This window comes from Tenrec ecaudatus, chromosome 5, assembly GCF_050624435.1.
Source record: "Tenrec ecaudatus isolate mTenEca1 chromosome 5, mTenEca1.hap1, whole genome shotgun sequence".
Classification (NCBI taxonomy): Eukaryota; Metazoa; Chordata; class Mammalia; order Afrosoricida; family Tenrecidae; genus Tenrec; species Tenrec ecaudatus.
The window spans coordinates 128,135,494-128,162,260 of NC_134534.1; the positions used below are offsets into that span (position 1 = coordinate 128,135,494).

At 43.1% G+C, this 26,767-nt stretch overlaps 1 protein-coding gene across 1 annotated transcript in view; it reads left to right on the forward strand.

Annotated features, from left to right (window-relative positions):
• The first annotated feature begins 919 nt into the window (after nt 1-919).
• The window catches only part of SHQ1 (SHQ1, H/ACA ribonucleoprotein assembly factor), a 134,739-nt gene continuing 108,891 nt past the window's right edge, over nt 920-26,767 (forward strand). Inside the window, exons 1-5 of the mRNA XM_075549886.1 lie at nt 920-1,180; nt 9,919-9,983; nt 11,989-12,111; nt 13,343-13,503; nt 19,858-19,970. Of these exons, the coding sequence (XP_075406001.1) occupies nt 1,038-1,180; nt 9,919-9,983; nt 11,989-12,111; nt 13,343-13,503; nt 19,858-19,970 (605 nt within the window). The 5' untranslated portion in view covers nt 920-1,037. The remainder of the gene's footprint in view (nt 1,181-9,918; nt 9,984-11,988; nt 12,112-13,342; nt 13,504-19,857; nt 19,971-26,767) is intronic.

A 26,767-nucleotide genomic window follows, 5' to 3' on the forward strand; every position in this document is an offset into this window, starting at 1 on the left:
AATGAAAATACAGCCTGCATATCAGATACTTACATTACGATTCATAACAGTAGCAAAATTAGTTATGGAGTCACAACGAAAATAAATTTATGGTGGGGGATCACCACCACATGAGGGACTGTATGAAAGGGTCGCGGCGTGGGGAAGGTTGAGAACCACTGCTGTAGCGAGACAGGTGAACAAAACCCTCACTGAATATATCTGTGCCCACAACTGAACCATTCTCTAAGACATAAATTCAGATGAAAACATGGCCAGTAGCAATTGGGGGCATGCGGCATGAGACCCAGCAATCCCTAGGCATTTTCTCCAACAGATGGAAAGCAGTTGCTAAACAGGGACCTGGGCATCGATGTTGGCTCCAGCACCACTCACGACAGCTGAAAGGCGGTGCCAGAGAAATGCCCAGCAGCAGACAGTGGACACGCGGTGTGGTACGCACCTACAGTCTACTAGGACCCAACCCGAAAGGAGAAATGAAATCCCAACACACATGGTTCAACATGGATGGATCTTGGGAACGTTATAATAAGTGAGATCAGTTAGCAAGATGAGAACAATTACAGTCTTGGGAACCCACCGGGCCAGTTCTAACTAAGGCTCGCGATGGGCCAGCATCTCAGAAGAGCTAGCTGAATCTAGAGAAGTTATGTAACTTTCCCATGGTTTTACAGCTGGAATTCTGCTCCGTGCGAAGCCAATACTGTTGGAAATACTCTCCAAAGCGGGCACTTGTTCAGGTGCTCCGATAACACGCATGCGCGGTTCAATTCCTGCGCCGCAACGCCACTCGCCAGGCCCGGCGGTTCGGGAAGCTCCGCCTCTTTCCCAATAGCGTCCCGTCTCCATGGAGATCGGCGTGAGGCGGGCCTGGCTGTCTGACGCAGAGGCACTTCCTCTCCGGCCCGGAAGTGGCGTGGTAATGGGACAGCCCGCGGCGTGTTTAGAATTCGTGTGGAACTTGTGGCGTTGAGAGCGTGGTCGACACCGGCGGCAGCCACGTGCGCCCGACCGGGACTTCCGAACCGCGCGCGGAGATGCTGACCCCCGCCTTTGACCTCAGCCAGGACCCCGACTTCCTGACCATTGCCATTCGCGTGCCCTATGCCCGGGTCTCGGAATTTGACGTCTACTTCGAGGGCAGCGACTTCAAGTTCTACGCCAAGCCGTACTTCCTCAGGTCAGTTCTGAGGGGCTGCCGGTGGCAAGAGCGACATTTGGGGGTTCACTCGTGCATTTATTTGAAGACTGCTTGTTGGGGGAATATGGAAGGGCGGGGGAGCAACGGCTCGCAGTTCTTGATTCAATCAATAGCCGACTCCGGGTTTCCGCAGCTGCTTTTCAGTGCCCAGGAAGCGACCTGTGTAAGGCGCGTGTGGTCTTAGATAAAGCTCCTTCCGTAATCACCACATTAAAGAGATTTAGGAGCCACTTGAATTTGCTGCCTTTCTAGTTTCGGCCTGACGCCCTAGTTTTCGGTTCCGTGATCATTTTTTGCGTTGTGCGTTGGCCCTGCCTGGTGCCTGCTGAGGCGCTCCCCGACTCCTCGCCCACCCGCTCTCAGTCCGGCTGACGTTTGCTCAGTTTAGTTCTGCTTCCTTTTCTCTCCAGGGAGAACCATAGTAGTAAGAACAGTGGTAACTAAAGCCGATCACCTTCAGTGAGGTAGGCACGGCCTCGCTTAACGTTGATGTTGATCCTGAATACGTGTGTGAAGCACATTTGTACATTTATTGCCCTCATCATTCTGAAAGCATTTGCTTTTTATTTGAGCCCTTGGTATCAACTCTTCATTTCCCCCCTCCCTTCTCACTCCCCCCTTCCCTCTTGAACCCTTGTTAATTTATATATTATTATTATTTTGTCTTGTCTTACACTGTCTGACGCCCCTTCACCCACTTTTCTGTTGCCCACCCCCCAGGAAGGGGGTTATATGTAGATCGTTGTAATCAGTTCCCCCTTTCTATCCCACTTTTCTCCCACCCTCCCGGTAACCCCACTCTTACCACTGGTTCTGAAGGGATCATCCGCTCTGGATTCCCCGTGTTTTCAGTTGCTATCTGTACCAGTGTACATCCTCTGGTCTAGCCAGATTTATAAGGTAGAATTGGGATCATGACTGAATACTCTTGTAATACCGACAAACCTCTCTTGTCAGTGGAGTTCCCTCACCGGGCCTGAACGCCTTTGCTTAGTTTTTCATTCTAGCTTAATCAACCTACCCGAGTATATTATACTTTCCTATTCCTGCACTCATTCATCCCTTTAATTTATTCATTGAAGGAGCCTTGGAGACACTATTTGGTAAAGGCTGAAAACCACCAGCCATTCTGCAGGAGAAAGATGAGGCTGTCTGCTTCTGGAAAGATTTATAGCCTTGGACACTTTTCTTATCTCAGAGTTGCTGAGTTGAAATGGACTTGATATCGTGGGTGGATTCCTGTACCCATTCGTCCTTTAGATGTATTTATTGAGCACACAATGTATGACAAACTGTCCTTCGTATTGGGATATATCAATGAACAAGACTAACTCCTATATCTCATGTGATTTAAATTCTAATGGATGGAAACAAACAAACATAAAGCTCTAAGTTATAGTAAGTGCTGTGAAGGGAAAGAAGACAGCTTACTGAAAGACTGAAAAGGATCCATGCTTTGTCCTTATTGCCCACAAGAAAGATGAGGCAGCCTGCTACTGAAAAAATTTACAGTCTGCGCCCAGACTGACTCCCTGGCAGTGGATTGTGGTTGCTTTCATACCCAGGGAACGTGCTCTTGAAGCCAAGCCATGAGGAATGGATTAGCCCTGCACTGTCCTCACAATTGTTGTTATGTTTGAGCAGATTGTCACAGTGACTGTGCCAGTCCATTTTATTGGGGTCTTCCACATTTTTGCTGACCCTTCCCCAGCATGATGTTCAGGGAATAGACTCAATTGATAACATGTCCACAGTGAGTGAAATGACGCCTTATCTGGCAGTCCACGGTGTACTTGCGATTCTTTTCAGTTCTTTGGTTTTTCTTATTCATCATCCAGCTTGATATACATATAAGATGATTGAGAATACCACGGGTCAGGTGGAACTTAGTCCTCAGAGTGATATATTTGTTCTTTTATACTTTAAGGAAGTCTTGTGCACCAGATTTGCCCAGTGCAGTGCATTGTTTGACTTCTTGATTGCTGCTTCCATAATAATTGACTTTGGATCCAGGTACAATTCAATTCTTGATAACTTCCTTTTGTTTCATTGTTTATCTGTTGGTCTTTCTGCGAGGATTTTTGTTTTCTTTGCATTGAGTTGCAATCCATACCCTAGGCTGTAGTCTTTGATCCTCACCATGAAGAGTTCTCATTTTTAGCAAGCAAGGTTATAGCATTTGTATATCACAGGTTAAAGAGTCTTCTTCCATATCCTCGTGCCATGTTCTGATTCATTTACCTCAGCTTCTCAGATTATTAGTTCAGTATGAAGATTTTTGTAAATATGGTGAAAGGATATAAACCTCTCTGTACCTTTCATGGTTTTAAAACATTCAGTATCCCAATTAAAGTATTTCAACAAATGGATGCAGTGCTGGAAGCATTCAGTAGTCTATGCCAAGACTTTGGGAAGGCCTAGCCAACTGACTGGAAGAGATCCATATTTGTCCCCTTTCCAAAGAGAGGTGCCCCCAAAGAATGTGTCAATTATTAAGCAGTATCATATCACTTGGAAATAAAATTTTGCTAAAGATAATTTTTAAAGGCTTGCAGCAGTACATTGACAGAGGTTCTGGCTGCATTTGGAAGAGGACATGGAACAAGGGATATCACTGCTGAAAGTGGAGTGCACCGAATGCAGTTTCGTATGCTTTATTGATTATGCAAAGGCATTTGACTGCGTGCATGCTAACACACTATGGAGAGCATTGAGAAGGGAATACTATGGTATGAAATGATAAAGATGTTTGCTGGGGTTATAGCCACTCACCATACTTATTCAAACCGTGTGCTGAGCAGATCGTCTGAGAAGCTGGACTCCATGAGGAAGAACAGCATCAGGATTGCAGGAAGACTCGTTAATAATCTGACATGCAGATGACACCACCTTGTTTGCTGAAAGCAAAGCGAACGTGGAAACATTTGCGGAGGCAGCTTTCAGTATAGATTACCACTCAGTGTAAACAAAACAGAAACAAGAAAACAAATCCTCACAACTGGCTTCATAAGCAATGTGATAAGTGGAGGAAAGATCGAAATTGTTAAGGATTTCATTTTGCTTCAATCCACAATCAGCACTCTTTGAAGCAGCAGTCAAGAAATGAAACAACATGCTGTCTTTGACTGGCCTGCTGCAAAACACCCCTTTACACTGTTCAAGATGTCACTTTGAGGATAAAGATGTGACCGACTCACGCCAGAGCAGTTCAGTTGCCTCATAAGCAATGAATGAGGACAGCGGAAGAAGAATTGGTGTTTGTGCATGATGGTCTTAGTGAAGAAGAGTGGCTGTGTCCGTCAGGGCTCCTTCCAGCTGGCACAGAAGCCGAAAACCACAGAATGTGTAATGTTAACCATGTCAGAAGAAGCAGCAGATCTGTCTTGGAAGAAGTACAGCTGGAATATTCCTTAGGAGCGAGGTGGTGGGCCTTTTGTGTAATGTAATTTGGCCATGTGATCAGTTGGGACCAGTTTTTTAAGAAGGCCATCATTCTTCAGCGAAAACGAGTCTGACCGTCAATGAGTTGAACGGACAGTGCTTGCAGAGTGGGTTCAAACAGCAGTGATGGTGAGGTGGCGCAGGGCAGGGCAGTGCTTCATTTGGTTGTACTTTGGGTTGTTAAAAGCTGGCACCAATTCATTGGCACCTAATAGTAGCACCAATGCACTGTGTTGGTCAAAACAGTCCCAGAAGCTGGCTGAACTTTTGGCTAGCTGACAGAGACCCCATGTTTGAGAGGAATGTCAACATCAGTGTTGTAAGAAGAGCATGTGAGAGGGCCCATCTTTTTTTTTGGGGGGGGGGCATCTTTTAAAACTACTTTGCTGTGGTATACCAAGGAAGACGAAAACTTGGTCCTCTCTGAGGAATTCCTAGTCTTCACAGGAGAGGTGTGTCTGCTAGCAAATATGATTTCACTGTTGATTTTATATATGTAAAGAGTTTAGGAGAGGGAAGTTGGTGATATTACACATTATGTGACTTTTCACCTTCTATGCCACGCGTCAGGCCCTGTGGTGGTACAGTGGGTTAATGTTGAGCTGAGAATGGCAGGATCTGCGGTTTCAACCTACCACCCACTCCAAAGGAGAAGAATGAAGCTTTCTGCAGCCACAAAGGCCTTTAGTCTCAGAAACTCTATGGAGCAGTTAATTCTGCTCCGTTATGAATTGGAACTGATTCTGAGACTGTGAGTTGTGGGGGTTCTTTGCATTAAGTTCTTTGCAGTATCATTGAATTCTCACAGCATTTTTTCCTCACAGCAAAACTTGCATAGGTATTTTTGCTGCTGTCATTTTGGTTTTATATACAATATAAATCTTGAAGAAGTTCATTACCTTGTTCAAAGAAAGTTACACAGCTGAAAAATGGCAGAACTGGTTCTCAGTCCAGATTTTGTTACAACATTCTCATGCAGAGCCACCCTCCTAAATTAATGTGACCACAGACTGCTTACATCTTAGTTTGGAACATACGAGGGGGTACCCCCAAAACCTGAAGGAAAAAAAGACTCCACTGGGCGGAGCTTTCATAGTATGCAATTTTCCTTCTAGGTGAGCATTGAACAACTGACTCTGAGTTAGTTCACCCAGTGGTGTCGCCTGGGAAAGTTCTCTGTGGTCCCAGTGAAATTTTTCATAAAAGCAGTTTCACTCAAACTTCATTTTGTGATGGTGGATTTAAGAGAAGAGTGTGTGGCTGTGACATTTTGTTTTCTGCTTGGGAAAAATGCTGCAGAAACTGTTGTGATGTTGAACACAGCTTACAAGGACAGCACTATGTGAAAAACTTAAGTGTATGAGTGGTTTTCTCATTTCAAAAAAGGTGACATGTCAATTGATGACAAACTCTTTCTGGATGTCCGTCAACTTCCTGAGGAGACGAAAATGTCAACTCATAGTGCATTTGGATTTAATTCCACTCCATCAGGTCAGACTTAATCAGGCTTTCTATTTAGAGGTTCTTTAACAATGGCATAACAGTGAGCTACAAAAAAAAAAAAAAGGCCTGATTTGTGTCAGATGGGGGATTCTTTTTGCTACCATGACAATGCACCTGCTAACATAGCCACTTTAGTGCCTCAGTTTTTAGCAAATAATAGCATGTCTGTCTTGTCCCACACACCCGACTCACCTGATCTTGCTCCACGTGACTTTTTATTTCTGCAATGAAGAGGGATTTGAAAGGAGAGTGATGTGATGACGTAGAAGAGGTGAAGAAAAAATGAGGGAGGTGCTGTCAGCCATCCAAACAGATGAGTTTGAAAATGTTTCCAAGAATGGAATTGCAGGGGGAGAAACGATGACACTGGGGGAGCAGGGCCCTAATCCACCCAGGGGAAGAGTATTGGTTATGTCTTCACAGAATTGGGAGAGTGCATGCAGACCCCACCATGGGACACCAAACCTTGAGGGCAACATATCCACATGGTGCAACGCATGAACAGAGTGGGCTACAGGGCTGGACCCAATCAGAGCGAAACTGACCCCCTCCCTAGAAGTATGTGCTACAGAGGACAACACTAAACTGGCCTGCCACACCCACACTGAAGCAAACCAAAAAGGAAAGAGAGAGAGAGAGAGAGGTTTTAGACTCCATATCGATACACTAAACCCTTAGGATGATGTCCCTGCACAGAGCTGCTAGGGCTGACAACATGGCATTCTGTGATGCTCACTCTCCCAGCACGATTGTTAAAGACAAAATGGGTGCACAAGAAAATGTGTAGTAAGCTGATGGTGCTTGGGGATCAAAAGATAAAGTGCCTGGGGTCTTAAAGGCTTGAAGTTAAACAAGTGGCCATCTGGCAGAGAAGCAATAAGCTCACACAGAAGAAGCATACCAGCCTGTGTGATCATGAGGTGTCCAAGGAATTAGGTAACAGGCATCAGAAGACTCAAACAAACAAACATTGTTGAGAATGAGGGGGGTTGGAGCAGAGACCCTACACCCATCTGTAGACAATGGAGCAGCCCTTCACAAAAGGATCACAAGGAAGGGATGAGTCAACCAGGGTGCAGTATAGCACCTATGAAACACAATATTCCTCTGGTTCCTTGAGGCTTCCTCACCTCCCACTATCATGACCCCAGTCCTGCCTTTCACTGTGGCCTAGGCTGGAGCATGTACACAGGTACAGATAAGAGATAAGAGCTCAGGACACAGGGACTCAAGGTCAGATAAACTCAGCAACAGAAATGGAAGGAAGACAGCGGTCGGTGTAAATATGAAATTAATAATAATTTACAATTTATCAAGAGGTCATGAGGTAAAAAGAGCTGAATCTCAAGGGTTCAAATAGAAGGTAAATGTTTAGAAAATAATGATGGCAACATATGTACAAATATGTTTGATACAATTGATACATGGATTGATACATGGTTTGATACAGTTGATACATGGATTGTTATAAGAGCTGTAAGAGCCCCCAATAAAATGATCTTAAAAAAAAGAATGGAATTGCAGATTTGTCAAATGTTTTAAGTATGATGGAGAGTACTTTGAAAGTGATAAAGGTTGCTTTGTAAAAAATTTTTAAATTCTTTTTTTGTGTACTCCTTCATACACTGCCATTCAAGGAACTGTTAGACTCAAAGGCAGTAGCCTGGGAAGCAGTGACACTTTTGGGGTCTGCCAGTTTGGGGCTTATTGGAATAGAAAGCAAAGGGGAGAGGGACAGGAAGCAACACTGTGATCATGTAGAATGGAACAGTGTGGATCTGGTCGCCACGCTGATGAGTTTAAATTAGCTAGTCAATGTCATGCAGCCAGAGAAGCTTTTGGGGGGCCTCATTGGAAGACTGAAAGTTGGAATATCAGTTTATTTCCTTTATTTCCTTTAGCATGAAAGAGAGACCAATTCTATGTTTATAGTAATGAGAATTGAGATAAACAAAAGTTTTACTTTCTTTTTAACTAGTAATTTGTCCGATATAGGCAATTGATTTTGTTGTTTCTTTGTATCCACTCTTTTTTTAAGCTTTGAGTTGTGTCTAGTTTTAAACTTTCTATTTGTTTATTACTTCAACAGGCAATTTGTGAACTTTTACTCAAGGGCTTCAAAAAGCTTCTGGGGAAATGGAAAGATCATGGTTTTTCCCATGACTTTTTTTGAAGCCCCTTCATATGTGAGCACCTGCTCTTTAGGAAAGGGAGTGATAAGTAACATTTATTATGACTTTTCTTTTTGACCATCTGTTATTAGTGACTAGGGAGTCTTGGTCCAGAGAAGATTTGCACATGGAAACCCTGTGCAGGGCCACTATGAGTTGGGATCGACTTTATTCTAGTGGGCTTGGTTTTTGGTTTGGTTTGGTGGCTCCGGGGGCTGGGGGATGGGGTCGGTGTGGGGCTGCTAACGGAAAGGTCAGTTCAAACCCACCAACCACTTTACAGGAGGAAGAGGAGGTTGTCTGTTCTTGTAAAGATTGGCACGACGGTTCCCAAACATATTGCCTACCACCCAGTTTTTAGGCTAAAAATTACTCAGCATCCCTAGAAATTTGATGTTTTTATACTGTTTCCCAGAATCCAGGATAGTGTAGATTTCTGCTTTTGCAACCCCTCTGGATCATTCCAGCACCTGCCAGGGGGCGGTATCCGCCACACTGGGAGACTGATTTAGTCTTGGAAACCAAATGCAGGGTCTCCATTAGTTGGAACTGAACTCGACAGTGGTTGATTGGTGAGGAGTATTCAAGGTCCCTAAACAAAGCAAACCAAACTCAATGCTGTCTAGTCAATTTGCACTCAGCCACCCTACAGACTAGGGAAGGGCGTACTGCCCCTGTGGGTTTCTGAGGTAAATCTTTACAGGAGCAGGCAGCCTCATCTTTCTCCCTTGGAGCATCTAGTACTTTCCAACAGCTGTTTTTGTTGTTGTTATTGTTAGCTGCCACTACACCTCCAGGACGCCTGTTGAATGTGGTGAAAAGTTGGACCCCATCCTGCAGAGGAATCAACTTTCACACTCTGCTCTTGAGTCGATGCTGACTCATAGTGACTCCATAGGGACAGGGTGGAACTGCGCCTCTGAGTTTCTGACACTGTAACTGTTTGCAGAGTAACATTATGGGATTAGAAAGTCTCATTTTCCCCCATGGTGAGGCAGGTGGTTTTGAACTGCTGACCTTGCAGTTCACCGCCCGATGTGTAACCACTATGCCATCAGGGCTTCTAGACCAGTGGTTCTCAACCTTCCTTATGCCGTAACCCTTTAATACAGTTCTTCATGTTGTGGTGATCCCCAACCATAACATTTATTTTTGTTGCAACTTCATCACTGTCATTTTGCTATTGTTATGAATCGGCAACCCCTGTGAAAGGGTCATTTGACCCCCAAAGGGGTCGCAACCACAGGTTGAGAACCGCTGTAATAGACAAAAGAAAAGGACTGGCAATCTATTTCCATAAAGATTATAGGCATCAGTTCTACAGAGCAGCTCTGTTCAGCTGCGCATGGATCTCCATGAGTTGGAATTGATTTCAACCAGCTAACTAACAAGAGGGAAATTTTCAAAAGAAAGATGAACCATCTCTGATTCTCTTCACCTGGGAAAAGAATCAGTTATTTATCCTGTCGTCTATGGGACAAAAGTGCTGGGGGATTTTCGTTGTATGGTTTATAGATTCTCATTGGTAAAAAATGTATTCTGTCCATCACTTTGGTGCTTTTTAATTTAAAGACTTCATAAGGCTTTACTTTAAATCTGCAGATTAACCCTTCCTGGAAGAATTGTAGAAAATGGAAGCGAGCGAGGATCTTACGATGCAGATAAAGGTATTATGCTTGGAATGTTCTATGTTTTTTTTCTTCAGGTTAGATTAACTATATAATAAAATGTTGAAAGATAAACAATGGAGACAGTTTCTTAATATCGAGTCAGTTATTCATAGATTTCTTGACAAAGTGCTTTTCACAGGCTTTTAAACATACTTCACTGTATTTCTCAAAGCAAAGTTAGTGAAATATTCCAGTTCTATTTTTCAAGCAATTTTATTTCCCACTTCCCCTCCATGAAGAGATATTTAAGAGTGAATGCTGAGATGTATAAGGCAACTGATGATAAAACTTGTGGTTGATTTATAAACGATTGATAGGAATTTTTATTTTAGAATTTCAAACTTTAGGTTACAAAGCATGTGGTGAGGGAGGACCTGTCCACAGACGGCCTTTAGCTGACTGAAATGCCCTGTTGTAATGGACAGAATCCTCTTTTTTTTTTAACCCTCTTTATTGTGAATTAGCTGAAGGCTTACAGAGGAGACGATAGTTTTACCTTCAGTACTTCCTGCACATTCTGGTTGAATTCATCATTGCAATCACTGTACCATCACACCCCTCATTTCGAATGGCCGTGTCACAGTTTATTTGTTCTTTATGGAAAGCCTCAGTTTCCCTTTGCCACTAGATCTAGAATGGAAGACCTCGTGTGGTTTTGTGTCATTTACTCAGTGAATATTTACTGACCTCTGTGAACTAGGACGGGGACAGAATGTAGGATGAGTTAAATGACAAAGTTCTAGCCCATAATGCCATGTAACTACCGTGATAAAGAAGTGTAATGAAACTGTCTTTGAAGGTAGTAAGCCTGCCTTTAATTGCAGATAGGCTCCATATGGAAAGAAAGTTATTACATTTTAAAAGTATGCAGAGGTTTAGGAAGATTGTATATGTGGAAATATTTGGGTTGAGTTATATTTGACATACTAGGATATAGTACAGGATTAATGAAAGATTTTAAAATGTAGTAGTAGTAAATAATGTTAATAAGTTTGCAGGGCAGCCTATGATAAACCCAAGCAAGGAAAGAAAAAGGATTACAGATAGATTTTGAGTCTTCCTTGGATGACTTTGAAGAGCCTGGTGGCATTCCAAGGTACGTGTTGAACTACTAACCTCAAAGACTGTGGTTCAAACCCACTAGTGCTCCTGTGGGAGAAAGATGAGACCCTTTACTCTGGTAAAGATTTACAGCTTTGGAAACCCTATATAGGGTTGATATGAATTGGAATTAACTTGATCTCAGTGGGTTTGTGGGGTTCTTTTGGGGGGACTTGTGCGTTTTAAAAATTGTTGTTAGATGCTCGGCTGTTTGAGTTCTTAAAGAAAGCCATAATTTCCTTAAGATTTTATATATTTAAAAACTGCTATTATCCTGACTCCTAGCAACCATATGTGATAGGGTAGAATTGTCCTGTAGAGTCTGCTTGGCTGCCGTCTTTATGAGACCAGCTGGTGGGTTTGAACGGTCCACTTTTGGGTTAGCAGCTGAGTGCCTCATCGTGCCACCAGGCCACCTCTTGATTGGGAGTTTTAGAAGTCTTGGCCTTGATTTTCAACTTTACCAGTTGACTCCAGTGACATCATAAATGATTCTTCAGTTTTAATGGAATGCTTTCTTGTAGAGGAGATAGCTGGATCAGTGTTTTTGAAGATACTGCTTTGTGCTTTTTTCTATCTAAAGTTTTAGTTACTAAATCTCCAAAGAAGGAAGAGCTCCCATGGTGTCATGAGTTACGCATTCGGGAGAAAGGCTTTCCACTTACGGAGGTAAAGACTTAGAGACTCAGAAGCCCCCAAGGACACAGCTCCCTTGTGTGGAGTCACTGTGAATCGAATCCACTCAATGGCAATGGTGCATGAGCTTAAATCTATGTTGAAGGCATAAATTTGGAACTTTGTGAATTAGAATTATGTTTTATCAAGATGTATTTCATAGATACATGAGCAAAACCTTTGAATATTTGAATCTATCTGAGCATAAAACAAATTTATTTTTAAGGAATTTTTACCATTCAGCTGCCCAAAGAAACTCCCGGTCAGCATTTTGAGGGACTGAACCTGCTGACTGCTCTCCTAGCACCCAGAAAATCCAGGACTGCAAAAGCACTTGTGGAAGAGATAGGTATGTTTGCAGCTGGAAGGAAAGAAAGATGAAAGAAATGCTTGGAAAGCTGTGGGTTTGTGGGGCAAAGGAATGTTGTGAATTGGAAAGTGGAAAAAAATTTTAAGGTGCCCAAAATCAAGTGGTAGACACATTTGAACATATCTTATTTGAAGGAATATAATTTAAAGGCATAAGGAATCCTATTGAGCTAGCTGGTCAGTCCCATTCTTTGACCAAGAACAATGTCTGTGTCTTTGGCAAAATATTTACCTATTAAGCTAAGATCAGAAGTGTACAGTTCAAGAGGTTAAAAAAAATGACATCCCCCAACCCTGGGATCTGCCCGCTGCTTCTACCCACTTATTTCCTCACTCCTCTCCAAGGCCATCCTGTCCTGCATTTTTCCTGTTGTGAATTGTAGGTATGCTTTTTACCGTATGTGTTCTTTGGGTCTTTATTTCTCTGAGCTTATCTGTCTTAGTTGCATCTAGTGCTGGGTAGCAGGAACACCACAGTGGGTGTCTTTAACAAAGTACAAGTATTTTCTTTCATAGTTCAGGAGGCTGGCAGTGCCCTAGCTCTAAGGCAAGACTCTGTTGGCTCACAGTTTAGGGGGAAGGTCTTTGTCTCTTTCAGCCTCTGTGGCCCCCTCCTTGGAGAGCGAGACATCTCCATGTACGTTGGCATTCATCTGAGTTAGGAGCTACACAGGGCAGGGACCCTGTACCTAAGGATGTGCTCTGTGCCCAGCTCTTCTTTCTTTCAGCTAGTAGGCACTTCTCCCACTTGCAGAATGTACCCCAGGGGGATTGCCTTCTCGTCAGGTCAAGACTGTGATGGATGAAGGGCATTACATCCCATCTTAGCATTTACAACAGATTGGCTCATTTGCATTATTGGGGTGGGTCGTTACTTAACTGCCAAACCACCGAGGGTCATGGCCCAGCCAAGTTGACATGTATTTGGGGGCTACTATTCAGTCCATGACTTTCTTCATATTGTAGCCAGCGGAGGTCCATTGGCTCATTGCTGTGGAGTGTTTCATTATGTAGCTCTATCACATTTATCGACACTCCACCCTTCCTGGGCATTTGTGTGGCTTCCAATTTTTTTGCTATTTTGACTCATGATGCTATGTTCTCGTTTCTGATTTTGGTGCTCATGTGCAGGCATTGGGTTTGCTGCTGCTCTCGTGGGTAGTGCCTAAGAAGGGCAGCACTTCTCTCTAACATAGTGTTTCTGTGTGGAGGTGCTGCGGAGGTTTCTGAGGAAGGAGTGGAAGATGCCAATGAAGAGCTTGACTGGGAAATTGACCAGTCCCCTTATGAGGAGGTGTCAGAAGGGGCCGTGGACCCGCAGTGCCACTATGGATTTGGCAACTTACGGTCCGGCGTGTTTCAGCGGTTACAGGTATGCTATTTTTCTAACGTGGCGCCGTCAAACCGTGCATGTTAAAATTCTGTTATCTTTTCACTTCATTTTTCAACAGACTTTTTGAAGTGCCCTCATTCAGGCATTTACCCTTTGGATCACTGCCAATTTTAATTCTGCACATAATTTGGAAGTTAGCCTAATCTTTTAATTTTTAATGGTACCTTTTTTAACATCATTTCGTCTAAAATGAAAACATTAATCGCCGGTTCATACTGTTTTGGAGGTGATATGAGGGGATGCATCAGAGCATGGGCTCAGCTCCTCACACCATCGTCGCATTGATGTTTGTTCCTGCCCTGCTCTCACGGCTCTGGCTGGTCTCTCTTCCTGCTCTCTCACATGTGTGCTTACTGCCGTTTACACTCACTTTGTTTAGTGCCCTGGACACGGAATTTTGAAGAAGATAACCCCTAACTCCTCACACTTGCTGGAAAGCTCTCTATTTTTTCCTTCTGAAAAATGAAGACCATGTGATTACAGAATGCAATTTATGGCTCTCTGTTTTATATAGAAGCGAGACAATTTCCTGTGAGAATGAAATTGTGTTTTTGAACTTGGTGGACAGAGGGCACTGTTGACTTGCTGGAGGTTGGGTGTAACCCTGGCTTCATCCTCACTTGTACAGAATATGAATGACACTGCCTTTTCACGATTCCTCAAATGATTTAGGAATCCACACTCCCTTGGAGGCTGTAGGAGGATTGAAATGAATGAAGTGGATAGGGATTTTGTATGTTCTTTTGTATACATATAATTGCATAAAAGACACACATCCTCTGCAATGTTGTGTGATTAAGGTGTGCTCCAAGTGCTGACTTGGAGCCTTAGTTATAGTTAGCTAACAGAAATGCAAGAGGTTGGTGTTGACTTGAAGGCAGCTAGTGTAGTTAGAAGAATTAGAATAACTATTATAAAAGAGCTTTGAGACCATCTCTTCTAATTTAAAGTAATGCTTTTTAAAAAATCTGTATTTTGTTACAAATACAGAGGTTTTGTAGCTCTCTCGTTGGATAAAATATCTATTGTGTTTTATTGGCTATTCAGAAATTATTTTTAGTTTTATAGCCTTTTTCCTCCTCAAATGAAAAATAAGTTTTGGATTATTTGATGATAAACTCTCAAAACCAAGCTCACTGCCACTGAGTCATGCCAACTCATGTAAACCCTGTGGAACCTGGTTGAACTGCCCCTGTGGGTTCTCAAAGTAACACTTTTTGGGAGTAGGAAGCCTGGGTTTGTCCTGCCGAGTGGCTGTGGTTTCCAACTGCTGACCTTGCAGTGAGCAGCCCAGCAACTATGCCACCAGCGCTCCTTTGATGAGAAAAGCCATACATGGTCATTATAAACTCATTAAAAAGAAGCTAAAAAATCATTCATAATTCTAGTTTACAGTTGTCTTAAGTAACTTAACCCTTTAGGAGGGAAGGAAATAACCTTTTGTGTCCCCTTTCCCCCTAAACTTCTACACAAGGTATGTTGAAACAAATTTGCTCTCTGCCCGGCCCCTCCCCCTTTCTTACCTGACCTTGCTGCCAGCCTGCAGGGTGCCCTTGGAGAGTTGCCCTGGCTTCACGACAAGCTGGAGTCTCTGGGCGCCAGCCCAGTGAGCTGTAGGGACCACTCACTGCTGCCAGCTGCCACAGGCTGTCTGGCTTGCTGGCCCCCCCTCTCCTGGCTGCACCAGGGAACTGGGGAGCGTTGTGTCCAGGCGCCTGCTGGCCAGCTCTGCACAAGGCTCTTTGTCTTCCCTCTGGTGCCTTGCTGTTTCTGCTGTTGCTGCTGCTTTGTGGTGTCAGCGTGAGGTGGTGACCCAGCATACAGCAGGACAGAATGCTCCCTGGTCCTGTGTGTCCCCACAGTTGGTTGTGGATTGGTTGTGGATTGGACTGCTGTGACTGACAGGATTCTCATTGGCTGCTTTTCAGGAGTAGCCTTTCCCCTTGTATGTCTTAGTCTGGAAGCTCCTTGGAAACTTGTGTACCGTAGTACTACACAACCTGTGTACTGACATACAGATGCCTTGAGGGCTGCACATGAGCTGCCTTGCCCGGGAATCGAACCTGCACTCTTGCATCTTGTTTTGGTTGGACACTAGTCTAAATCCTTAATAGCGCTGTAGGATACGGTACAACTGCCCCGTGCGGTTTCCCAGGCTGTTTCCTGATCATTATAGGGAAGATCACAGACTTTTCCCCACGTGGGGTGACTGGGAGGATCAGACTGGCCCACTGTTGAACCCGCCTCCTTTCTCCTGCCGGGAAAGCATGCAGAAACCCCATTTAAACTGGGAGCACTTCTACTTGGGATTATCCATCTTTGAATAGCTCTAATAACTTTTAGCCACAGCAGTGCTAGGAAAAGAACTTCCTTTGTTCCTGTTGTGGAAGCTGAGCATTTCTTGTCCTGTTTTCTTCCTTTGGTTGGTTGTTGCCTTAGAGAGAGATGTACACCCCATGCTAACTGTGCTTTTTAGCGTGTTCCAGTTGTGCTCCAGCGTCCAGTTTGAACAGGGCACTAAATATGGCTGGCTTAGTACAAGCCCGGGTGCGGGGTCGTGTTCACATGCTGTTCTGTTCACAGTCTGTGTGAAGGCCCTAAGTCTAGAAGAAGGGGAAGAGAAGGCAGGAAAGAAAGAGAGCCAGGTTGTTATTGCTCACTTCTCAGCCCGGGGAGCGCAGGGGCCTTTTCTTGTGTGTTTCACTGCATCTCTGGTACCCAGAACAGGGCCCAGCACACACCAGGCACCACGGTGCTGGGGATACAGTGGGAAGACAGATGGACAAGATGCCTGCCCTCAGGGAATCCATGCTCCGGTGGGGAGATGAGGGGTCATTGTGCAAAGGAACCCAGTGAAGGCAAAGTGGGTGGTGTGGGTGACTGGCGAGTGTTCCTATCTAGGGGGCCACAGAAAATGGCTTAGTGGAAGTGGCATTTGCACTGAGTCTTAGACCAATACAGAGGCTCAGAGTTGGGACTGAATTAGCATGTTCAAGAAACGGAAAAAAGTCCAGTGTGTGACTCATATGTATTTGAGCCCCAAAAAGAAGGACAAACATTAGTTTATGCTAGGCTTTTATTATGTATGTATCTGTCTGATTTTTCCTATTAGCATAAACCCCAACCAAACCTGTTGCTACTGAGTTGATTCCAATTCACAGTAAGCCCCTGGGGCAAGTCTGTGGGCTTCACAGAAGCAGACGGCTGTATCTGTCCCGTCAGAGAAGGGAAACTCAGATCTATTTTCAGTAATAAGATAGAAAAGTGAAAAGACTGCAATCTAGCAAAGGCAGAAAACTTGCAAGATCTTGTCAAAACGAGGCAGTCCCGTTGACTTTCTCTTCTCAGAGGGTCCGTTGTACTACTTGAAGGACCTGGACTTTAGTTGGGATGAGACATTTTTGTCTTTTTGCAGCTCTTTTGCTTGAATGGGGTGTCTTTATCCCAGCTCCTCCCTTCCTAATTCAACAGAGCTCCTAAATTGTAGTGGTTTTATGTTCAGCTGGGGTGAGGCCTGCAGTGAGGCATTGGTGTTCTGGCAGTGAACTCGCTGCCTCTTTGCCGGAGACCTGGTTCACTTCCCAGCCAGTGCACCTTTCTTGCAGCGGTGGCTGGTGTGTGACTTTGATGCTGAGCAGGTTCCAGGAGAGCTTCCAGACTAAGACCAGGAAGAAAACCCTTGGCATAGATTGCTTGCTTAAATGCTGGTAGTAAGAGTAGGATTTGAAGAAAGAAAAAAGTTTTAGGAAGTTTTGTATTGTTTAAGTTTACGTCATAATTCTCTCTGACTAAGAGAGTAAAGATCTTGTGGTATTCTAGAAAGTTTTCCTAAAACACATGGACTGTATAGGAAAGTTACATATTAATATGTTGAGATAGTTAGTTTATTGTGCCAGCCAGGAAGCTGTATACGCTCTGAACCAGCGGGTAATATGTGGTGCTGTGTCTCCAATAGCCAGGATTCATGGGGCCAGGAACCAAGGGGTGGAAGCTGGGGTGGCACCACTCACTATTACTCCTAGTGAACCACTTGCAGCACTTTTGCTTCCTGTCCCAGCAACCCTGTGTTCCTCAGACCTGGAGGTCCTGGTCCCGAAGGGAGGAATTCTCCCACTTGGAAACACAGCACGGATTCCACTGAACTGGCAGCTGAGAATGCCCCTTGGCCTCTTTGGGCTTCTCATGCCTTTGGATCAACAGGTCAGGAAGGGTGTCACTGTACTAAGTGGTGTGATTGATCCTGATTACCGAGGAGAAATTGAACTGGTGTTACATAATGGAGGTAAAGAAGAATATGTCTGGAATCCAGGAGATCCCATAGGCCGACTCTTAGTACTACCATGCCCTGTGATTAAAGTAAATGGTAAATTACAGCAACCCAATCCTGACAGGACTTATAATGACCCAGACCCCTCAGGAATGAAGATCTGGTCGCCCCACCAGGCAAACAACCATGGCCAGCTGAGTTGCTGGCTGAGGGCAAAGGTAATACAGGATGGGTAGTAGAAGGTAGTTCTACCTATCAATTATGACCATGTGATCAATTGCAAAAGTGAGGTTTGTAATTGTCAGTGTATTTTCTTTTTATGTGCTTATTGCATATCTTTCCTTTGTTCAGTTATGATATATCAGGTACAATTGGACTCTGTGTTTCATTTATATGTATGATAGATGATTGATGATAAGTATAAGTGTGATTTCATCAATGTCTGGAAATTATATAAGTATGTATGGGTAAAGAATTGTGTACAGGTGCCAGGTTGGCAAGGGATGGATTGAGATAGTTTATTGTGCCAGCCTGGCCAATAAACACATGTGGGATTAGTTAAAGGGCAGAGAGATAAATGGCTCGGTGAGCCTTGCCTTTCTTGTCTCTCACTCTTTGATCATCAGACTGGTCAGTGTGCGGCTGCCTTGCTTGTTCTGTACTTCAATTTGCAAGCTACACTACCTGTGGGACACCTAACCTGTGAACTGTGTCACTGTAATTTGAGGTCCCTTTAAGACTTGCCTCGCCAGAGAACTGGAATGTACATCTCTGGAGCTGGGGACTGATGGTTAGTGACCTGGCTGACAGTTGGTGACTTGTCTTGCTGTTTGCTACCTGTGCTGGGATAGCCTAGCTCTCTCTACAGAGGGCTACCTGACGGCCCTCAAGACATGAAGGACTGCCAGTGTCTCACAACTCTCTCACGGGAGTGAGTTGCACTGAACCATTTGTACTGCTTTATAATTTAACTGTTCATTTCTTGTATTATATATCTATCTCTCTGTATATAATTTAACAGTTCATTTCTTGTGTTATCTATCTATCTTTATATATATATATAATTATCAGCAATAAGGTTTTATCTCTCTAGAGAACCCTGTCTAACACATTTGCATACCCCTTGGCAGCAATTTCAGTGTTAGATTGTTTAATAGCTTTCAAAGGGGAAGCCATGTATATCAAAACTAACCTTGGAAATCCTTCACTCAGCTACTACAGTAGAATGTACATGGTTTTGTGTAGCTAGTTTCATGGGGTAATTATTATTTGAGGCTTGCTAAGACAGACTATTGAGGAACCCTGGTAGCCAAGTAGGTTACATATTGAGCTGCTAGCCACAAGGGCAGCAGTTCAAAACCACCAGCTGCTCCACAGGAAACAGATGAGGCTTTCTACTCCTCTGAAGAGTTGCAGTCTTGGAAATCTAAAGCGGCAGTCCTACCCTGTCCTGTAGGGTCACTGAGTCAGGATTGATGCAATGGCAGTTGAGTTTGAGTTTTTAAGAAGACAAACTATTAAGAAAACATGAAACCCGCTAGCATCGAGTTGCTTTCAACTCCTAGTGATCCTGTAAATCTTAGGGGGTTTACAGACAGACTCATTTTTCTCCCTCAGAGCTGTGCTTGGGTTTGAACCCCTGACCTGTGGTTAGCAGCTTAGCACTACCATTGCTTTGTAGGAAGAAACAAAAGGAAAGCCTCTATGTAAGTGATCGCTATTCAAACCCAGTTTGTCTTTAGTAGTTTCCACCTCTCTTCAGAAAGCGTGGAATGACTCGCAAGTAAATGTTCCTGCTTACTTGGGAGGGTCATGCCCGTCTGTTTCTGATGTTGAAGCTTTTCTAGCCTTACTGTATGCTCATTGCTTGGTTTGTTTGTTATAAAAATTAACTGAGGTGATTTATACGACAGCCTCCAAGTGGGTTTGGCGAGTAGTAAGTGGTTCCTCTCGTGGCTTACCAATCAATTTCATCCTCCCTGTATTTTGGCATTGTGTACACTGTTTGGTTTTCAAAGACTAAAGTGGGAGCTAGTCATGGTTCTTTCTTCTCTGGGTGTTCTTAGGATGAATTGAGTGATGTTATCGATCTTAAGGACCCAGATTCTACACCTGCAGCTGAAAGAAGACAGAAGCGCCTGGCTGCTGAGCTGGCCAAATTTGATGCTGATCATTACCTGTGAGTATTGAGTGCTGCCAGGTGCACCACATATACTCGTGTCTAAGCCGAGGTTTTCCAGCACATATTTAGTGCAGTTTTTGTTGTAAAATTAGGTGCCTTGGCTGATATTCGAGTTGGCTTATACTCGAGTATCTATAGTAAATAATTTACTTGAAATTTCTCATTTTGAAGAGAATGAGTATCTTTTCAAACTATTCTGTGTGTGTGCTTTTGAACTCTGGAAATTCTGAGTGCTGACTCTAAACAGTGGTTCTAAACCTGTGGGTTAAGAACAGTAGCAAAGTTACAGTGATGAAGTAGTAATGAAAATAATTTTATGGTGGGGGTCACCACAACACGAGGAGCTGTATGAAAGGGTTGTGGCATGAGGAAGGTTGAGGACCACCACTTTCTGACGACCCTGCAACAACTGGGCAGTACCTGGGCGGTCTTGCAGTTGCCCCTCGCAGCACCAGCTCTCTCTGAACAGCCCATGGCAGTGGGGAGCAGTCACTCTGTCGTGCTGTGCACGGCGATTAGAATTGCTCTGAGGTGGTGTTGAGTGGGTTCTGACTCCGTGTCCTTGAGCACAACAGAAGAAAACTCCACTGGTCCTGCGCCGTCCTCACAGTCACTGCTGTGCCTGAGCCCGTTGTGGTGGCCACCCGGCCCGTCCATCTCCTTGAGGGCCTTCCCTCTGTATGCCAAGAGTGATGTCCTTCTCTAGGGGCTGGTTTCCCCTGACAACTTGTCCAAAGTATGTGAGATGAGAATTAAAATTAGGTTTTCCTGAACACCCCCAAAACCCTGATGGCATGAGATGTCATGACTTGCAGGGAGCAGTTAGGTAACTTTAAAACATGCAATGTATTGAATTAACATAATCTATTATGCATTACATGTGGCTGTTACATTTATGGATGGGAATGTGTTACACAACTTATTTGTTTAAGAGGCTTAGGTGATTACTGGACAGATAAATAATCACTTGGGGAGATCATGATATTTGTCATCAGCCAGGATAATGACATCTTCCACAGAGGCAATTGTCAGCTGGGCCTCTAGATCCCCCGGTTATCTTCCTAAGCACTGGGCCAACAGTTTCTCTACTCTTAGAGCGCTAATGGCCCTCTTTCTCCACCTTTCTAGTTGTATACTGCTTTCTGCTGATGAGGCATCTCTTGTGAGTATTTAATTTAGTTTTCACAACTGAGGAGGAGAGGAGGGTAAGGGGCTGGCCCAAGTTCACACTACTACTAAGTGGCTTGGGCAGGACTGGAAAGTTTTTCCATCCACTATTTCGTATTCCCTCCTCACACGCACTATTTAAGTTTGACTGCTGCTGCCCTTGGATTCGCATTCTATCTTCTGTGACACAGTAGGGTACTAATTGGAATGGCAGAAATATATCTTGTGATGTGGAAATGCATTGAGTGAAGTATAATGATAAATGGTTGAACTATTCAACATCCTAAAGGGAGCTGGGTAAGAGCAGGCCATGGAATGTTTTGGAGGACATCTGAAAGATTCAGCTCCCTTTACATCGACATTTCTAATTACCTTTATCTCTCCAATTGTGGCTTTAAAGGTCCACTGAAGAGTAATTTGAAGAAACCCATTTAAAACCATGCTGAATATTTAAAGTGGAAAGTTTATTGTTGGCAAATTTCTTAGGCAAGCATTAAAAACAGAAGAAGCTTTACAAGGCTGAAATTTCAAGTGGGAGGGAGCGTAACTAGAAGTGCCTGTCTCCTCTCCCCTTTAAAAAAGTCATCTTACTGGGGACTCGTACAACTCTTATCACAATCCAGACATACGTTCATTGCGTCAAGCACATTTGTACATTTGTTGCCATCATTTTTCTCAAAACATTTTCTTTCTACTTGAGCCCTTGATGTCAGCTCCTCATTTTCCTTCCTCTCACGAACCCTTGATAATTTATATGTTATTATATATCATGTCTTACACTGACTGTCTCCCTTCACCCACTTTTCTGTTGTCCATCCCCCAGGGAGGGGGTTATATGTAGATCCTTGTGATTGATTTCTCTTGTCTCTTTTTAAAACGAGAAGGATAACTAAATGGCCTGCAAGAATTAGAAAATTAGAATTTATAGTGGGAAATGTGATATCATAAATAGCCTTATTTGTCTCTATCTTTTGAGTTTCTTTATTCAGAAGCCGTTTTCTTTAATAGTATGTGTGGCATGTTCTTTCCATTTCTCAATAAATTGTTGTTCTTACATGCATGGTTTAAATTTTTAGCCAAATTTAGTCATGGGCTAAATTAGGAAAGTAGAGTTATGAGGTAAAAGTTCTTTGTGATCTTTTTCTTTTCTTTCTTTTTTTGTAGCAATACAATTTTAGCTAATTGTAATTTTTGTGATACTTATTCATTACTCATCATGTATACTAGCTGAGTGACTCATCCAAATGTGTTAATATTAAGTTAAGCATCAGTAAAGTTCTAAATTTTTAATTAAAATTGTTTTAGTTCAAAGCCTTTTCTGTTTTTAATGGTTAACACACTGGAAGAAAAGGCATATGTTAAATACTTTATTATCTGCAATGCCAGTAATAAATTGAGTGTGTAATGCGTTTGTACACCTAAATGTAATAGTCATCTGTAATATATAATTAATGTAATATATTATGTGCTTTTACAGTATTTGACTTCTCTCTCCAAGTCATCATGTCTCATGCTGTCAGAGTTATTTTTGTGTTTAAGAAAAACTAATTTTAATTTTCGCCTAAAGCAGTTACTACTACTACCACCCATTGCTATGGGGTTGATGCCTTTTCACAGTGACTGTGTGGAACAGAACAGAGAGAATGCCGCCTCCTAGAGTGTCCAAGCCTGTAATCATTACAGAAATAGATTGCTGCATCTTCTCCTGCAGAATGGCTGGCAGATTCCATCCACTCACCTTTCATTTGGCACCGAGCACTTCAACCACTGTGCCACCAGGTCTTTTTGAACACATTTAGAGAGGTAAATTGTGTAGAAAATTAGTGTATTTCAAGTGGCCAGTGAGGGCTATTACAGCCTTCCCTCAAAGGCTCTGATTAGTATTTTTTAAAATCCTCAGTTGTAAAATGAATACTCTCTAGTTTTTTAGGGATGAGGTTAATGGTGGTGATGTACAAGGGTGTACCCCAAAAAGCCCAGGAAAGAGCGCTGCTGGGTGGAGCTAGATATCAATCATCAAGTAACTTGCTCTGCGTTAGTGCACCCAGTGGCGTCGACTCGGAAAGTTCTCTCTGGTCACAGTGAATGTTTTTGTAAAAGCAATTTCTCTGGAACCTCTTTTTTTTTTTTTTTTTTGGTGGTGGCTGATTTAAGAGAACAGTTTGCGTCTGTGCAACTTTGTGTCCTGCTTGAGAAAAAAATGCCACAGAAATTGTTGTGATGTTGAACACAGCTCACAAGGACAGTGCTATCAAATATACAAGTGGTTTTCTTGTTTCAAAAAAAGTGCAATGTTGATTGATGACAAACCTTGTTTGGGACATCAGTCAACTTCCCAAACAGAAAAAAATATTGACCTGTAGTACACTTGGAGTTCATTCCACCAGGTCAGACTTAATCAAGCTTTCTATTTAGAAGTTTTGAAAAGATAGCATAACAGTGGGCGACATAAAAGACCTGATTTGTGGCAGACGGGGACTGGTTTTGCCACCACGGCAGTGCACTTGATCATGCAGCCAACTCAGTGAACCACTTTTGAGCAAAAACCAGCATGCCTCTCTTGCCCCAGGCACCTAACTCACCTGACTTCACTCCTTGCAGCTTCTTTTTGTTTCCACGAATGCAGATTGACAGGAATGGACAGTGATTTGATGACGTAGAAGAGGTGAAGAAAAAAACAAGGGAGGTGCTCACGTCAGCCATCCAAACAGATGAGTTTAAAAAATGTTTCCAAGAACAGAATTTCAGATTTGACAAATGTATTAAGTGTAATGGAGAGTATTTTGAAGGTGATAAGGTTGTTTTGTAAAAAAATTTAAATACATAGCTTTGGATAAAAATGCCTGTTTTTTTAGGGAGGGGGTGCCTCCTCATATTCTACAGCCCAATACAGTGCTGGCCATGTAATAGACCGGGTGATTCACAAGCATTCGTTTTGACCATCTATTGCTTGCCATTTAGAATTCCTTTGGGGTATTATTTTTTACCCCTAAGTATGTTGAAGGCATCTTGAAACATTCTGTGATGATGATCCTTCATCTTTTTGCTTCAGATAACCAAGCTTGCATATATTTCCCCTTCCCAATCAAATTGTGCTTTTACCTGAACCAATTCATAAAATCTCACCTATTTTGGAGGAAGAAAACTAGAAGCATTGATTCAGCATTGTAAGTTATTTGTGACATAGGAATGGGGGCACCGTTTTAAGACGTGTTGATTTTTCGTTTCCATAAATTTGGGAGAGACAGGATATGCTGCTCAGGCTATCGGTGCCCTTTAGAAACTTGCTCACTTCTTAGGGCTAAAAGTGGCCCAGATTCCTTACAGGCCGTGGTCACTGCAATGTACGTTCTTTTCAGTTAGACCCGGTAGCGCCGTGGGTTCCGTGAGCACTCGGCTGCTAACCACGTTCTGGCAGTTCAAACCCAGCCGCCTCTTCATGGGAGAAAGATGAGACTGCCTGCCAGAGCCACGGTTTACGGTCTTGGAGCCCTAAAGAGGCCTCCCACTCTCTCCTGTAGGGTCACTGAGTCAGAATGGACCTCCAGTAGTGGGCATTTTTACTCTCCACTGAAAAGAAGGGTTTTTTTTCCACCAGTGTACCGTCAGATTTACTGGCCGTTGGCACACTATTTTCTTGGCTTAGAATATTCTCTTGCTCCACTTTTCTGGTTAATTGTTAAATATTTTTCAGCTGTTGACTTAGATATCACCTCCTCCAGGAACTTGGCCATCCCCCCCAGTTTTATTTTATCCGAGAATCTGGGAGTGCCTGGCATGGCACTATGCTCTCGTCCTTGCTGATTCTCCCATGCCCACGAGGCCACGACGGCCTCTTGAGTTACCTTCAACATGGAGCATGGAACATGGCCTGAAGTGAACAGACTATATAGTGCTTGTGCGATTTCCCCACCCCCTTGTAACAATAGTTTGTGGTGATTTGGCTGAAAGCTGACAGAAAAAAATTGGTTTTCCATTCAACAATTGATAGATATTTTGTCCTTTTCTCCTCTTATTACTTATCTTTCTTTCAGCTCCTTTCCTAGAAGAAGTTCACAGTCGAATGTCTAGTAGACGCTCACGAAGTTTCCCTACAGTGAGGAGCGTGGGCTAAGGGCATAGACACGTTGTTAGATTAGTCTCCATAGCCCCTGCTTCCTCTTCGTCCCCTACACCTCGTTCTGTGACAGCGATCGTGACTGAGAAACACCATTTCAAGATACTCACTATTCTGCGTTGCCCAATATATATTTCCTACCCTCCAGCATAAAAATGAAGTAAATATTACTGGTGAAGAGCTTGGGTTATGGAATAAGACTTAGAACTAGATTCAAATCCTGGCCACACTCTGCTGTTTCTCTGATCTTAGGGTACATACATTTTCTGAGGCTGTTTCTACCCCTGTGGATGAGCATGTTAACAACCCCTGCCCCATGGTAGTGACCGGAGTTTCAGAAAAACAGCAGGTTAAAAGCCTTCGCACAGAATCTGGCGTGTACAAACACTTCCCTGAAGTATCTGTGATCCTTCTAATTTTAAAAGTATTAAGTTAATTACACATTCCCCCCTTAAACATCTCAGTGGAAAGGGGCGAAAGTATTAAGGTCATAAAACTATCAGCTAGAAATTCAATTAATTAGAAACAATGGATTCCTTGAGTCCCAATTAACTGAAAAGTTACTGTAAATGAATTTCACCACGAGCTATATTTTTTGTCACTTGGTTCCTACGAAACTTATTTCTTGCATTGCATGTTGATAATTTAGCTTAATGTCTGAGTAAATGTCCTCCATGAGGTATATTTTGAATCTAGCTGTTATTTTTTGCGGCTAAAGCTGCAAGTAAAATATAGAAAGATTAGTTTTCTGTTCTTTACATAGGTTGCTCCCCCCATCCCACACGTCGCCATAGTTTAAAATTCAGAAACTGTTAAGGTCAGGATAGTTAAATGAAACAGGTTGTATTTTGGTTAAAAAAAAAGATGAGTAATGTGTGTGTGTTTGTGTGCGTGCGCGCACGTGCGCCTGCGCCACCTTCTGACTTCTTTTGTAGATATGCAGCAACCTGGACTTCATGTTCCTGTGCTTCTCTCTCTTTCCTGATGGCAGTGATGGCTGGCATGAGAAGGGCTGGTGCTACATGCAGTCGGTTAATCAGTGGGCTGCTAACTTACAGAAAGGGCAGCCGTTTAAGCCCACTAGCCTGTGGTAGAAGGAGTTAATCCTGTGTCTCCTATTTAAAAAAAAATCATTTTATTGGGGGCACATACAACTCTTACCACAATCCATACATACATACATCTTGTCAAGCACATTTGTATGTTTGTTGCCCTCATCATTCTCAAAACATTTTTTTTCTACTTGAGCCCTTGATATCAGCTCCTCATTTTCCCCCTTCATCCCCCACCCTCCCTCTCTCATGAACCCTTGATAATTTACAAATTATTATTTTTTCATGTCTTACACTGATCTACCAAGACTGTAACTCTTTTTTTAAAATCATTTTTTGGGGGCTCATACAGCTCTTATGTAACATTCCATACATAAATTCTATCAAGCATATTTGTACATGTTGCCTGCCATTATCATTTTGTGAGCACTTACTTTCTTTTAAAAATCATTTTATTG